General features: G+C 42.1%; 1 protein-coding gene across 2 annotated transcripts in view; it reads left to right on the top strand.

Moving 5' to 3' along the window:
- MCRS1 (microspherule protein 1) overlaps positions 1–14180 on the top strand; it is a 554896-nt gene extending 540716 nt beyond the window's left edge. For both annotated transcript variants that reach the window (XM_042448663.1, XM_042448664.1), the window contains exons 3-15: positions 1285–1414; positions 2881–3019; positions 3269–3427; positions 5288–5397; positions 7766–7874; positions 8310–8448; positions 8542–8617; positions 9789–9817; positions 10222–10314; positions 10518–10600; positions 11648–11735; positions 13051–13178; positions 13665–14180. In XM_042448663.1, coding sequence (XP_042304597.1) covers positions 1305–1414; positions 2881–3019; positions 3269–3427; positions 5288–5397; positions 7766–7874; positions 8310–8448; positions 8542–8617; positions 9789–9817; positions 10222–10314; positions 10518–10600; positions 11648–11735; positions 13051–13178; positions 13665–13751 — 1350 coding nt within the window. In that variant the 5' untranslated portion in view covers positions 1285–1304 and the 3' untranslated portion in view covers positions 13752–14180. The remainder of the gene's footprint in view (positions 1–1284; positions 1415–2880; positions 3020–3268; positions 3428–5287; positions 5398–7765; positions 7875–8309; positions 8449–8541; positions 8618–9788; positions 9818–10221; positions 10315–10517; positions 10601–11647; positions 11736–13050; positions 13179–13664) is intronic.
- The last annotated feature ends 773 nt before the right edge of the window (positions 14181–14953 follow it).

Here is a 14953-nt window from a genome sequence, read left to right as displayed (position 1 = left end):
CGTTTTGCTGCTTCCCCACAGCCTGAAAAGCGGCGGATCGGGGCCTCAGCGGCTGCCGTTCTGGCAGCTCAGGCCCGGATCCGGCGGGGAAAGGGGCGGGTGCAGCCTGCCTCAAAGAGGAGGTCTGTAACCCGCCTAAGATTCTTTTCTTAATCTTTTTTCTGTAAAGGAACTCTTCAAATAATTTTCAGATCTTATAGAAACCTGGCATCAACATTATAATACCTAAACTCAAATATCTTTTTCCCCCTATCATGATTTCTCCCAGAATCCCTGCAATCTCTCTTGGAACCCTAGGGTTCCAGGGAACCATGGTTGAAAATTGGTTTGCCTGCTAGAGTCTTTGTTCTAGGAGACATGTGCTATAGGTACACTGATTTCAGTTGTACTTACTTGCATTTTCCCCTATATGTGAAAGTGCCTTTAGCTGGGCAGCTACTGTATTTGACTAAGAAAAAAGGAAGTCTGGTTTTACACAATGCAATTTTATAATGACTGTGAGAAAAATCTCAGTATGTAAACATTTATTAAAGAAACAAAAATCCAAAACCATACCAAAATCATCAATTGCCCCTTCATCTTATGAAGAAAAATATATTATAGGTTTAATGTATTAGACGAGAACTAAAGCTTAGTGTTATATCATGTAATGGGTCTAGCTATTCAGAATTTTAAAACAAAGCTTCTTGTCTCCAAGGCTAATACAGGAGTAGACCCTTGGTATCTGTTGGGATTTGGTTCCAGGACTCACCATGGATACCAAAATCCAGGGATGCTCAAATCCCATTATATAAAATGGTGTAGCAAAATGGTGTCCCTTACGTAAAATGCCAAAACCAAGGTTTGTTTTTTTGCAATTAAAGAAAAAAATCAAACCACAGATGGTTAAATCTATTGATATCAAGGGCTGACTACTCAGGTTATTGCACTTGCTCTGCTGAGCAATAAATTTGTTCAAACATGGAAGATGTCATCTGTCAAACAATAGTGGTGGAGCACTTCTGTGTAGAAGTAAAGCCCTTTGAAACCATTATACATTTCCAGAAAAAAGTTGTTCTGGAGTAATCCATGTTTAAGGATAAGTGCTTAACATTTTCTTAGGGAATGAGACTAAAACTCGGTTGTTCTGAACTTTTAAGACTTCCAGGATATGGATGAATCCATAACTATTGTGTACAACTGTAGGGAAATATTTTTCTTGCCTCCAGTAGCAGCCATGTAGTCTGATCAGATTAATATAGTATCAGGGGCTGATTCATTCTTCTTTCTTTCTTTCCATGACAGATGTGTTGGATTCCAGACTGATGGCGTCAGGCACAGCGAGCCGCTCTGAAGACGAAGAGTCTCTGGCTGGACAGAAAAGGAGCTCATCACAGGTTTCAGGTGCCATTCCAAAACGGCGCAGTTCTTCCAGGTAACATGTTAGGTTGAATTAGCCAACAGTCTAGAGCAGTGATGGAGAACCTTTTACAGACCGAGTGCCCAAACTGCAACCCAGACCCCACTTACTTATTGCAAAGTGCCACGTCCCTCTGGCTTTCTAGTAACAAACTCTGGCAAACTCTGTACTAAGGCAATAGCATGTGTGCCCACAGAGAGGGCTCTGAGTGCCACCTCTGGCACGCGTGCCATAGGTTCGCCATCACTGGTCTAGAGAAAAGGAGGGCACTTGATGTCTGGCATCTGTCTTGAGACTGGAGCATTTGAGTTAAATATGTTGCTTGCTTGTTGCTCTTATTCAGAAAATAAGAGCTACAGTAGTGATATAAAATCTGTTGTTTTTCCTTTTCAGAGGTAGTGTTTTGAAAGGAGGAGCTAAATTCACATGTGGAACCTGTATTTAACAGTATTTTTAAGACATCTAGAGCAACGCTTTATATTTTTTCTCCCTGCCAATTTCTGTGAGTTGCGTCAGTTGCCTGATAGTTCATAGCCAACCCAAATCAGTGGTTCGCCTGCAGGCTGAATGCTTTCATAGTATTATGCTCAAGAGATGCTTGGAAGACACAAGTTTTTTTTTTTTTAATTATTATTTGTGGGGTGATGGTGTTTTCAAAGCTCCACCTGGTATTTGAGGTTAGTCTCTTCCCATCCATCTTTTTTGAACTTCCCACAGATCCATGGTGGAGGATTTTTTTTAAAAAAAGGTTCATAGATAGTGCATTTATGGTTCCCTTGATCATAAGGTCCAGAAGAGGAATTTTATAGTATTTCTTGTAGATGAGAGCACCATATTCTAAACTTCTCTATTGAGTTTGCAGCCTGGCTCATATGGTGTTTGAAACACTACGGGAGAAAAAATGAACTTCTGTCCAAAACACACTGTAGAAATAATACAGTTGGAGACAGCTTTAACTGCCCTGGCTTAATGCTAAGGAATTCTGGGAACTGTAGTTTTGTTGAGACATTTAGCCTTCCCTGTCAGAGAGCTCTGGTGCCACAATAAACTACAGTTCCCAGGATTCCTAGCACTGAGCCAGGGCACTTAAAGTGATCTCAAACTGGATTATTTTTGCAGTGTTTTTTGGATGTCAGTCAAACTGCTACCTTAATCTAATTTGCTAAAACAGCTCCAGGCACTGGGACAACATAAATAATCGAAGCATGATGCTGGTTGGATTAGAAATCAGATTTGTTCCCTTCAGAATTGTGACTTGCTACCTGATTAATTTCCCTATACAGACTAAAATTTGGGTGGTTTATTAATAACAAACTCTTCTAAGTGAAGAAATATTCATTCTGAATTTCTTCATAGACATTAGCCTCAAGGAATTTGCATTAACTTCCATTGATGTTCATATTGTTTGCATCTATCCTGGGGTGCAGGGGGGAGAGAAGTACTTTTATAGAATATAGTAGCATGGATCTTCACCATTCTAGGTTCATCAAGCGGAAGAAATTTGATGATGAATTGGTAGAGAGCAGCCTTGCCAAATCATCCAGCCGGGCCAAGGGTCCTAGTGGGGTGGAGCCTGGGCGCTGCTCTGGCAGTGAGCCCTCTTCCAGTGAGAAGAAAAAGGTGAGTTGTATGACATCTCCTGTGATGGATAAGAACCACCGTGACTGCTGTTTTGTCACATGGTCTAGAATTTCATGCTTTTAAATCTTTGTAGACCTCATGGTGGCCTTCTATTGTTGTGGGTGCTGCTTTGTAATATTGCAATTAAATATGTCAGTGGCCACCTTGTGACTGAGGTCTCTGTTGTCTTTTGGGTGTCTTGTTATTGGGTCTGCTGTCATCTGTAGTCCAACCTCTCTGCCTCCTCAGGTGTCCAAGTCAATTTCTGCACCTGCAACTCCGAGCCCAGCTCCAAACCCCAGCCTGGCTAAACGGATGAAGAAGAGCAAGCAGCCATTGCAGGTCACCAAAGATTTGGGCCGCTGGAAACCCACTGATGATCTCCTGCTGATCAATGCTGTTCTTCAGGTAGTGAAGTTGTTTAGACTAGAGAGAAAAAACATTTTAAAAAAAAAAAAAAAAGATCAAGATATAATAATAATAATAAATAATAATAACACTTTATTTATACCCCACCTCTCCATCAGGATCAAGGCGGCTTACAATAAAATCCAAACAATATAAAAAAAAACCCCCTTATTCCCCCCCCCCCCCAAATATTAAATAACATTCTGTGTTAAAATAAGCCTTAAAATAATCCAAGATGGGATAATGGGGATATAAGGTCTTCAGTATGATGGTCCGTTCAATGGGTGGCCAGGTTCATTATTCAGGAAAGACCTGCCGGAAGAGATCCATCTTAACAGCCTTTTTAAAGCTGTCCAGGCTGGTAATGTGATGGATCTCCTCTGGCAGGCCATTCCATAATCTGGGAGCGGTTGAAGAAAAGGTCCTCTGGGTCAGGAGAAGTGAATTAGGAGAAGTGTTTGAATCACTTATGTGCCATTCTTTCCTTGAGAAATGCAAAGTACTGTACATGGGCCTAAAAGGCAGTATTCTATCCCCACATCTATACCTAAGTAGTTCCTTCACATCCATTGAACACCTTCTCTTTGTCCATATTGCTGGCTGCTTTCTTGGAACCAAAGGAACATTGGTATGTAGCACCACAGCTCATCCATCCAGATATTAAAGTGCTGGTTTTTAAACCATAAGTCTAAAGAGCTTGGGTCCAAGTTATTTGACGGACTATATCTTCTTTTATGAGCCCACTAGAGCATAAGATTGTTTGGAGAGGCCATTCTCTGTGTCTCACCACCACCTCAGATTAGTTTTATGGGAACAAGGGAGAGGGCCATCTTGGCTGCTGCTCCCAATCTTTGGAACCCCCTCCCTAGAGAGGCCACAATGTCCTTTCTCATCTTCTGGTCCTTTCTCATCTTCTGTTTCTGGTCAAAACAGTTTTGTGCCATCAGGCTTTTACTAATTGACTAGCGTTGGTTTTTTTTAATGCTGTTTTGTTTTCAGGATTGTATATAGTCTTCTAATGAATTTTAATATCTTAAATGTATATTGTTTTAACTTCATAAATTGTTTAATAGTTTTTTTTTCAAATCTTGTATTTATGCTTTTATTAATGCCTTTGTATTGTTATTAATTTGTATTGTTTTAAATATGTTGCTAGCCACCTTGAGTCCCATTATTGGGAGAAAGGTGGGATATAAATAAATAAAATAATACGAATAATGTTAAGAATTCATGTTGTATCAACTCCAGCACAGTGACCTTTATAGCCTAGCAATATCGGGAGAGCCATAAGCTCCTAGTCCTCGTGTAGTCAGAGTTGGAGCAAATGGATCCCTGGTCTGACTTGGCACATGGCAGCTTTGTATGTTCTCTTTCTGCCCTTTCCCTACATCCTTGGAGATGCAACAACATTGTTGTTGCATGCCTTCCAAGTTGTTTCCAACTCTCCTGCTAATCTTTCAGTGTATTAAGCCCAAAGTTCTTGACGTTATAAGGCCTTGAATTTAGAAGTATTCTTACTGTTGTTGTTGCATGACTTCAAATCGTTTTCTGACTTGTGTCAACCCTATCACAGGTTTTTTTGACAATTTTTTTTTCAGAGAGAGATGTTGCCCTTCCTGTGAGGCTGAGAGTGTTTGGCTTGCCCAAGGTCACCTAGTTTGTTTCCTTGGCTGAACTGGGATTTGAACCCTGGTCTTCAGAGTCATGATTATATGCTCAAAACATTGCACTCTTAAAAATAGTATTTTGAGAAAAATATTCTTAGCCTTTTAAAAAAAGTACTTTTATTTTTCAAAAGCCAGACCGTGTGTGGAAAGTGGGAGCCATTCTCATTTTCTCCTTCTCTCTCTTTCCCTGAAGACCAATGATTTGACCTCTGTGCACCTGGGAGTGAAGTTCAGCTGTCGCTTTAACTTGAGAGAAATCCAGGAGAGATGGTATGCTTTGCTCTACGACCCTGTGATCTCCAAGTAAGTGCTGCTGATCACAAACTGCCATGGGAAGTGTGGGGACTGAGCTGCTTCCTAACCCATCAGAACCTAAAATTCTCCTAAGGCAAGGGCTTGTTTCCAAAGACAGAAAAGTATCAGATTGTTTCCTTCTCAGACCAGCAGCACTGGACTGTCTCCTGCAGAGAAATAGAAACAGATCAGCCTGTAGTGGGATATAAGTTCTGTAATATTGAAAGTGGTATGTACATTTATCTGACTTCAAAATCAGGGAGTCTTAGGTGCTGTACAGACTGGCACCTTGCGCCAGCCTGCACACGTACGAGGGTTGCCTCGGGGTGTCCTTTCCAGATGCCCCGTAACCCTAATACGTTGTAATGGCGGCACCCTTTCTAGATGGGTGCTGCCATTACGACGTCACGGCTGCACTGCCTCCAAATGGGGCGGCAAGGATGTGATGTCTTGGTACTGCTGAAGGGCGCCTGTGGCGCCCTTTCAGCGGCGCCAGAAGGAGCTCCAAAATGGAGCTCCTTCCTTTGTTTGTGTCACTGGCGCAGCCTTTACACGGCTGCGCCAGCGACACAAAGGAGAAAGGGGCTGAGTGGCCCCTTTCTCTTGTTCCCCGCCACTGTCGGGGTGTCCTTGGGGCATGAAGCCCCAAGGACACCCCTTTCCAGGCCGTGGGGAAGCAGCCTTTTGCCACTTCCCTGCGGCCTGGAAAAGCGGCGGATCGGGGCCTCAGGGCTGCTGCTGTGGCAGCTGAGGCCCCAATCCGTCGAGGAAAGGGGCGGGTGCAGGCCGCCCAAAAGGGGCGGTCTGTACGCCGCCTTTGTGTTCTTACGCTTGGATGTCTTTTTACAAATTCAGTGGAGCTTATTTTCAAGTGCATTCTTGGAATGGAGGGTTGCATGCGGCCTAGAATATGGCAAGGCTTGTAGCGTTTCTCTTTTTGTTTTCCCAAATGTTGCCATCACTTTACAGAGACAATTGTCCATCAGGGATGTATTTGTTCCATTGGAGGTAATGCAGAGTTTACTGTAGTCTTTATTCTTGGTTCTTTAGTAGCTTTGGGTAGGAGGGTGACTCCCTCTGTTTTTAATGATTGTGTGATTAATAGCTGTTGTGGAGATCCCCTTTCCCTTCTTCAGCTCTAACAGCAAGAAGTGATCAGCAGCCCAGGGCTTTTCTGTATACAGTCAGCCCTCTGTTTTCATGGGGATCCATTCTGGACCCCCCTGCAAAAACAGAAATTTGCAGATATTCAAGCCCCATAGTCTTGAATGGGGGTGCGTGCTTGGGAGTGGCTGCGACTGCGCACCTCGGGCACACCCCCCATTTTAACCCGCTCTGTTTGCTCCGTGTGAGTAAGTGAGGGTCGCTGATCTGAAGTCCGCACAAATGGAGGGGCAACTGTACTTGAAAGTCACTTACAGGCCCCAGAGGCAATTGGCAACAAAAAATGATGTGCCTGGAATAGTGAAAGCAAAAAAAATTGTTTTATTGGTAGCACTGTTGATCAGTTAGCACTGGATGTAAAAATGTAGCATAGAAACCCAGTTTCTAGACAGTTAACAAAAAGAAATTCAACTTTACCATTAATACAACTACTCTCAGCAAATGCCTGACTATTCACAGTTGAGTTAAATGTTCCATTTCATACATAATGTTCAGCCTTATTTGGTATTCTGCTACTTTGGAGATATTTGATTAACATAGGGATGCCATCTACTTAAATAGTTCACATTTTCTTAAGTAAAGAAAGGAACTTCCTAGTGTTAGCATTTGCCATTGAACAACCATTCCCAAACAATTGCTGAGAGCCAGCATATGTTCCCTGATTCATCTCTGCCTGAATCAATGTGAAATACTTCTTTGGCACAGCCAAACCTTATCTAGAAAGGTAATTCTTCATCCACATTTCTGGTATTACCTTATTGTGGTGGGGAGCTTAATGAAAAAAAGTCACTTGTGGAACCTTAAAATGAGCCTGCCCCAGCTAGTTCCCTCCAGTTGCTTTGGACTGCTGGTCCCATCAGCCCCAGTTCTTAAGTAAAGAAAGGAACTTCATGACTAGTGGTTGGAATTACTGGGACTGCAGTTGCAAAACCTCTGGAGGGAGCCAAGTGGGAAAAGATTGCAAAATGAAAGAGGTGGGGAGAATGTTCCAATTGTACTGAGTCTTTTGTACAGTGAGTCCATCTTGATGTTAATGAGGATAGAGAGGTAGCTGTAAGCTTCTTTATGTCCTCTTTTTAAAAGTCTTTCATTTCTCATCATTTTTTGCTCCCAACATTTTGCAAGTGTTACTGGAAGCATTTGGCAAAGATGCATTTGCTCCAGTGACACTTTTTCTTTGATGGCTATTCACCCTTTTCTCTTTTTCTTCCAGGCTTTCCTGCCAGGCCATGCGGCAGCTGCATCCTGAAGCCATTGCCTCTATGCAGAGCAAAGTGCTGTTCAGCAAAGCAGAAGAGCAGCTGCTAAGCAAAGTGGGATCGGTAAGAAACCACTACTGGGTACTTGAAACTCCAACCCTGGTTATTTACAGTAATATACACCAGGATTCAGAATAGCTCATTTTCTAGAAAAGCACTGGTGTGATTCTGATCCTTCCTATAGCACATGGCTTGCTTGACAAGTTTGGGAAATGATTTCAGATTTCTCTTTGTTGTAAATTCTTTCTATCTCTCTCTGCCCTCTCAACCTTTCTAATATTTACATGTATCCTAAAGATAAATGAATAGGTAATCTGAAGTTTTTGTAGTTGCTTGTAAATTTTATCCCCATAGAGTTTCAGGAGAACCTAAGTTGACATGCTTAACTATTCTAGAGCTGTATTTATAGCTGGCCGTAAGAGTCCAATGAACATGTTGAGTAGCCCTTATAGGAATGAAGTTCCTTGTGTTTGAGGTTCTTTTCACTCTTTGTCCCAGACCAGCCAGCCCACTCAGGATACGTTCCAAGACCTGCTGCATAAAAACCCAGAGGTTTTCTACCCCTCTCGCACAGCCAAGGTGCTCCAGACACATTGGCAACTCATGAAGCAGTATTACCTCCTGGATGATCAAACAGGTAAAGCAGAAATCTCTCTTTTCTACCAGCTCTGTAGGCTGAGGCTTGTGCCAGGAGTCTAATCGGGCCTTTGCTTTCTCTGGTCATGTTCAGTGCAGCCACTGCCCAAAGGGGACCAGGTGCTCAACTTCTCTGATGCTGAAGACATGATAGATGACAGCAAACTGAAGTAAGTGAAAGGGATAGTAGTACACAGACAGTATTAAGTTCAGCAGAAAGAGAATGTTACTTCATATTCAAGTAGGCTAAGTGGAGTGTGGTGGAATCTCCTTTGGAGATTTTTAAATGGAGGCTGGATGGCCATCTGTCAGGGGTGCTTTGATTCTGTATTCCTGCATAGCAGGATGAGGTTGGTCTGGTAGCCATGGGGATTTCTTCCACCTCTGTGATCCTACAATTCTAAGTTAATAAAAGGGAGGACAAGGGCTTTTTGTAAGTCAGCTGCATAGAACGCATGTTTGGGAAGAGACATGGGCCAGTTTTAATCTGCTGCCATTGCTTTTACTCCCATTTTTCATACGTATGGCTGCTATTTAATTAAATACTGTACATTACCATGACTGTGTGAAAACATAGAAGAACATGTGTAAATTTAAATAAATAAATTCAAACCTAAAAATTGTCTGCCTGCCTATTGAAACCATGAATCCACCTAGCTCGGTGTTGTTTAAACTGATTGGCAATGGCTAGAATTTCAAGACCTGGCTGGAGATTTCAAGGACTGAATATGGAACCTTTGGCATGTGAGCTGTAGCTTTGCCCCTATGAGCTAAAACCACAGCTTTTCCTAGTTGTCCTTCCTTGTTACACATAGATTACCATACCTTGATGTTACTAGTGTGATTGTCTTGATTAATAGGTACAGAACCCTGTTTAAGGCTTACCGTGACAGTTTAAGACAGGTCACTGCTGTTCCCGTTGTTCAAATATGAAAGCTGCATGACTTGGTAGCCAAGGCTTACCCACTGTTTTTTTCAGAGAATAGATATTTTTGTGCTAAGGTTTGCAAGCTTCACTTTGATACTAGTTATTGACTGAGCTTGATAATGAATTTCATTTTACATCATTCTGCATCCAGCAGTCTTGCTCCAGTGGAACATCCCAGTGGAAAACTGTTGGCCATTTCTTGCTCTTCAGAGTTAATCATTACTGTAGCTACCACGTCTCATACACGACAGAGCCTAAATCCATCCAGTGCTCATCAGTGCATATGTGTGTATCTGTAGACTCCTTTTTTCAGAATAGTGTAAGACAATGTGGATGCAAAATTAGTATGAGCTAAAAAGAAGTCATTCATGAATGCAAGGCTTTCCTAACTCCCTACTTTCCCCTTCCTGTAGGGATGTACGAGATGAGGTGTTGGAGCATGGTGAGTTGGATTCTGTTTGTTGTAATTTGGTTCCATGTATCTGTTAAATATGAACAAAAAGCAAGGCTGAGCCTCACGTACTCAATTTGTAAAGAAACAACACTTTTCTTTAGCTCCTGAAATTTACTTTGTGGTCTTGCACATCAGCAAACCCCCCCCCCCCCCCCAGTAGTGGAATAACACTGTTCAAGGAGCACTTGTCTTTAGTTAATGGCAGACTTCCCCTATCTTCATGCCTTTTACAGATGTATTGGACATGAGTATGCTGGATGAAGATGATTCAAATTGCAGTTCTGCACATCTGTATGGCATCAAGCTAGGGAGGCTTGGCCCATTATTTTAAAATAACTTTTGTCTCATTTTTCCTTGCTTCTTCATCACACCTGTTGCCTTTCTTCTGGCAGAGTTGACTGTGGCAGACCGGAGACAGAAGCGTGAAATCCGGCAGTTGGAGCAAGAGCTACACAAATGGCAGGTGCTGGTGGACAGTATAACAGGTGAGAGAGGTTTAAAAAACCTTTTCTGCTGAAATCACCACAGTTGCAATAGGAGATCAGTTGTGGAGGTGAGGCCAAAAGACTTGCCCTTGAGTTAGGTGGTATAAACAAAGAAAGAACCATCATATCTGATATGTAGAAGGTTGGTGTGAGTTACCAGATGCTTCTAAAGGACTGACTAATCCTTCTTTCCTCTCTCCAAGGTATGAGCTCCCCTGACTTTGATAACCAGACATTGGCTGTGCTGCGTGGAAGGATGGTGCGTTACCTCATGCGCTCTCGGGAGGTAAGTTCAATTTTTTGTTCCTTAGGCTCAGATAGCACTTTTACTACGTGGAAAGGTGGAAGTTGAATTCTTTTGTTGGCAACAAAGACTCCAGATAGTTGACTAGCACCAGTTTTAAAAGTTTTTTTTAAAACAAGTAGTTTGTTTTAAACAGTCTCAGAATAGTCTCCATCCACAGTGCCTTGTAGAAATATTCATGCTCCTCTGCCCTTTGGCATTCTCAGTTTGTTGTATTACAACCTGGAACTGAAATGGATTTGATTGGCATTGCTACCACTTGATGTAGGTAAAATATTCAGCAAGATACTGAATGAAGGTGCAAAATATTTTTGTTGAGGCACAAGAACACTGTGAAACAGGCACTTATTGGTGCCAGTGTCATCCACATCAGTCCCTGGTTGTAACACAACAAAACACGGAGAAGGCAAAGAGGAGTGAATATTTTGGCAAAACAGCGTATTTCTAAAGAATAGTAGAATTGTATTTCTATCTTTTTAGGGAGTGTAGTTCTCTTGTCTTTCTCATGAGCACAGAATATTTTTATATATTCAGTGTGCCTAGGCTGTTTTGTAGCCAAATATCTCTGTAAAAGAACAGATTTAATTCAGGAGGTAACAATAACTTTTTATTGAAGTTTTCCGACAGTCTCAGAGCAGGACAGTAGTTGAAGTTGTATTCCGTTCATCTACTATTAGCAGTCCTTCTGTGTAATGTGGTATTTGGTGTAGATTTAAATACCCTGGGAAATTTTGGACTTTCCCCCCCCCCCCCCCCTCAAATGGGCTTTCTCGTTAAGCCATACATTTCTTCCATCCTTCACTTATCCTTATCTTACCTCCTATCATCAGGTTGCCCTTTGCAAGTAATGGCAATATGGGAATCCATTTTAGAATATGATGCACATATTCAGCTATTTAATGCAGAACAAGAAAGGTTATGTAATTATTGATTTGCCTCATTTTTTTTACTGCTGAATTGTAATTTTCTGGTAGCAAAATTCTGGTTCCTTCTTCAGATAGTGTAAATGGTCTTGGTCATCTTTTCCAGATCACACTGGGTAGAGCCACGAAAGACAATCAGATTGATGTGGATTTGGCATTAGAGGGGCCAGCCTGGAAAATATCCCGGAAGCAAGGTACTGGAGAATAGGAAATTGGTTGTGAATTGCTGGAGTGGGTGCCTGGTAGTGGTGAGCTTTTGTGGGATAGCTATGTTAATGTTAAAAGAAAAGGTCTGCCTCGAGTCCCTGGAGTAGGATGAAAAGCCAGGTCTCTGTTCTAATTGCTCTCTGGATTCTGTTACAATAATTGGTTCATAATATACAACAGATGACCTCATGAGATCTTTTAAGGTGCTTGTTTGAATTCTCTAGACTCCAGACAACCTCCCTCCTTTCCTAATATCATAGAAAGTCCCATTTTAGTGGCATTTTCCTGCATGGGTGTTTTAAGAATTGGAAATACTAAATTGAGCTTTTCATTTTTAAAATTTTGATGAGAATACAGTGGTACCCCGGGATACAAATTGATCGCGTTACGAAATTTCCAGGATACGAAAAAAATAGATAGGAAAAAACTGTTCCGGGTTCCAATATTTTTTTCGGGTTACGAAAAAAATATCGGCGCGAAATTCAAATGCGAAGCGCGGCTAGCGGCTTTCCAGCCGCTAGCCGCGCTTCGGAAAAGCCTTTTTCGGGTTGAGAAATGTATCGGGTTACGAACGCCGCGGCGGAACGAATTAATTTCGTAACCCGAGGCACCACTGTAGTATAAAATGGGTGGGCAGTTTCTAGAGGCCACTGGAGTGATTACATTCCCCATGATGCTCTAATACACCCATGTTTTGTTTTATTTTGTTTTTTTACTTCAAGAAGTCCCTTGCACCTTCTGGAAGGGAAGAAGCTACAATTCTGATAATTTTTGTATATCCCCCAAGCTGCCTCAAGTGGCTAAGAATCTATAATAGCACAGGAGCAGGAACATAGTGAAGTTCCCTAGTGTGAAAGATATGAATGGTTGTTGGATATATGAACATGCTGGTTCTGGGAGGTCCAGTCTTTGCTTGCTCCTGGTGTTAAAGAACAGCAGTATGTCCAGCCTATTGTAAACACTATACTACAAGTACGAGTTCTGGTGGCCCTCCCCAAAAGCTATTGTGTTTGTTTCCTTGGCTGCATCCGTATTGCAGAAATAATCTAGTTTGACACCATTTTAACTGTCCTGGCTCAGAGCTGTGGAATTCTGGGAATTGTAGTTTGTTGTGGCATCAGAGCTCTCTGTCAGAGAAGGCTAAATGTCTCACAAAACAACAGTTCCCAGAATTTCTTAGCATTGAGCCAATGAAGTTAAAGGAGTGTCAAACTGAATTATTTCTGCAGTGTGGATTCAGCCTTCATTGCCCTTGGGGATATTTCATTTCTCTTCACCTTTCCATATGTGCCACAACCACAGGGGTCATCAAGTTGAAGAACAATGGTGACTTCTTCCTAGCCAATGAAGGCCGACGGCCCATTTATGTTGATGGGCGTCCTGTACTCTGTGGAAGCAAATGGAAGCTCAGCAACAACTCTGTGGTTGAGGTGAGCTTGGGAAGAGAAGGTGGTGGTTGTTTTGTCTTCCTTGTTGTCACATAACAAGATGAGGTGGGTATCAAAAACATCTTTCCAGTGGGTCCACCTCATACTGGAAAGGTTACTTGCATATTTGGTCTTTGGTCTTAATGAAGGGGGGAAGCAGAGTTGTTCACCTCTTCCTTATATGACCCATGTGCTAGCTGGAAAGAAATCTGTACTCTGTACTCTGTGGAAGCAAATGTATAATTACAGCGCTTTAGAAATAAAGTTTAATAATAATAAATCTACAACTGGGATCTTGAGGTCAGTTTTATCCCAACATCTTTCTGCCTGGGGAAGACTTCAGAATTCCTGCAGTAGCTACTTTAGGTCTGTCATGGAGGGTTATGACCCTGAGGGTCAGAGAAGTGGTTAGAACAGGATCTTTAAACGCCAGTGCTTTCCCCTTTTCTATTTCTTTCCCTGATTTGACTTCATTTCTTTGTTCCCTAGATTGCTAGCTTACGCTTTGTCTTCCTCATCAACCAAGACCTGATTGCGCTCATCAAAGCTGAGGCTGCCAAAATTTGCCAGCCTTGAGGCTTGGATCATACCAAAGGTGTTGGTGGACCTGTGGTATGGGTTTCCTGTCCTATTCCCTCTGCCAGCAGGGATTATCACAATGCTCTCCACTGACTATGCCACTTCATAGAGTCTGCCCTTCCCTCAGCTAAGACTGAACCCTGTCAGTGGCCTTTTCTGTTGAGGAGGAGAAGGAAGAGCCCTGCTTCATCAGTCAGAAGATGCATATGGAAGAGTCAGGCCTAAACGGAAGTCTGCAACAGATAGAAGCACCTTGCTGGGTGTCCTGCGTGTGTGGGCAGGCAAGGACATTGCTATTTCTGCTGGCAATGCTGGTGGGCCTGTTGTGTGTGGTTTACTTTGGGACAACAGAGTAACTCACTCTTTCAGGGATGGGAACCAGGAAGAATAAGTGTCAAGTGAGCTAATAAAATAGTTATCAGTGTATCCTGTTTTGTTGGTGCCTTCTTACTCTACAGCTCTTTGTCCAAATACAAGGTGATTAAAAAATGATGCAAAACCAAGTAAAAACTTTATTTTTATATATTTTAGTGGTGGAGGTGAAATCCTATCCTTTTAATTTGAAGTAAAGATTGAAGTACAGCAGTGTATATTCTTCTCTGCTGCAAATAGTTTAACTTACCTTATCTGTCTAGAATTCTTGAGGTGCTTAATTCTGAGGAGGAGATAGTAAAAGGAGGACTTGTCCAAATACGTTTGGACCTGTAATGATCTGAATAGCAGAATCTATGTATGCTATAATTGCTGATCTGTGTTTGGTTAGTGTCTATTTTAAAACCAGTAGAGTCATACCAAACCTAATATGCTTCAGCGATATCACCATCTTTTTACCATCTAGCTATTGTGCCTATAACAGGCCGGTATTGAGCACCAGCTACTTAACTATGTATTTAACATAGTAATTTAGCTAAGTAGTATCTTCTGGCCCAATTCCTCAATTTTGCCTTGCTGGGCAACAGCTGCTGTGAGCAACAGGGATCTGTTCTGTCAATGCGAATGATGTTTCTGCTCCACTCCTGCAAGTGATCTCCAGAATAATCAGAACAAGGTTCCTGTAGTAATTCTTCCTCCCCTGAGAGATCACTTACAGGAGAAGGGTAGAAATGTCAGTCTGCTGCAGCCTGATCAATAAGAGGACAGACACCCCCCTCCCCCAGTTGTTCAAAGTGGCTGCTATCTAGTATGGCAGGACTGTGCAA

The sequence above is a fragment of the Sceloporus undulatus genome, chromosome 2, assembly GCF_019175285.1.
Source record: "Sceloporus undulatus isolate JIND9_A2432 ecotype Alabama chromosome 2, SceUnd_v1.1, whole genome shotgun sequence".
In the NCBI taxonomy this organism is placed as follows: domain Eukaryota; kingdom Metazoa; phylum Chordata; class Lepidosauria; order Squamata; family Phrynosomatidae; genus Sceloporus; species Sceloporus undulatus.
This window is presented reverse-complemented; position numbering and strand designations above follow the sequence as displayed.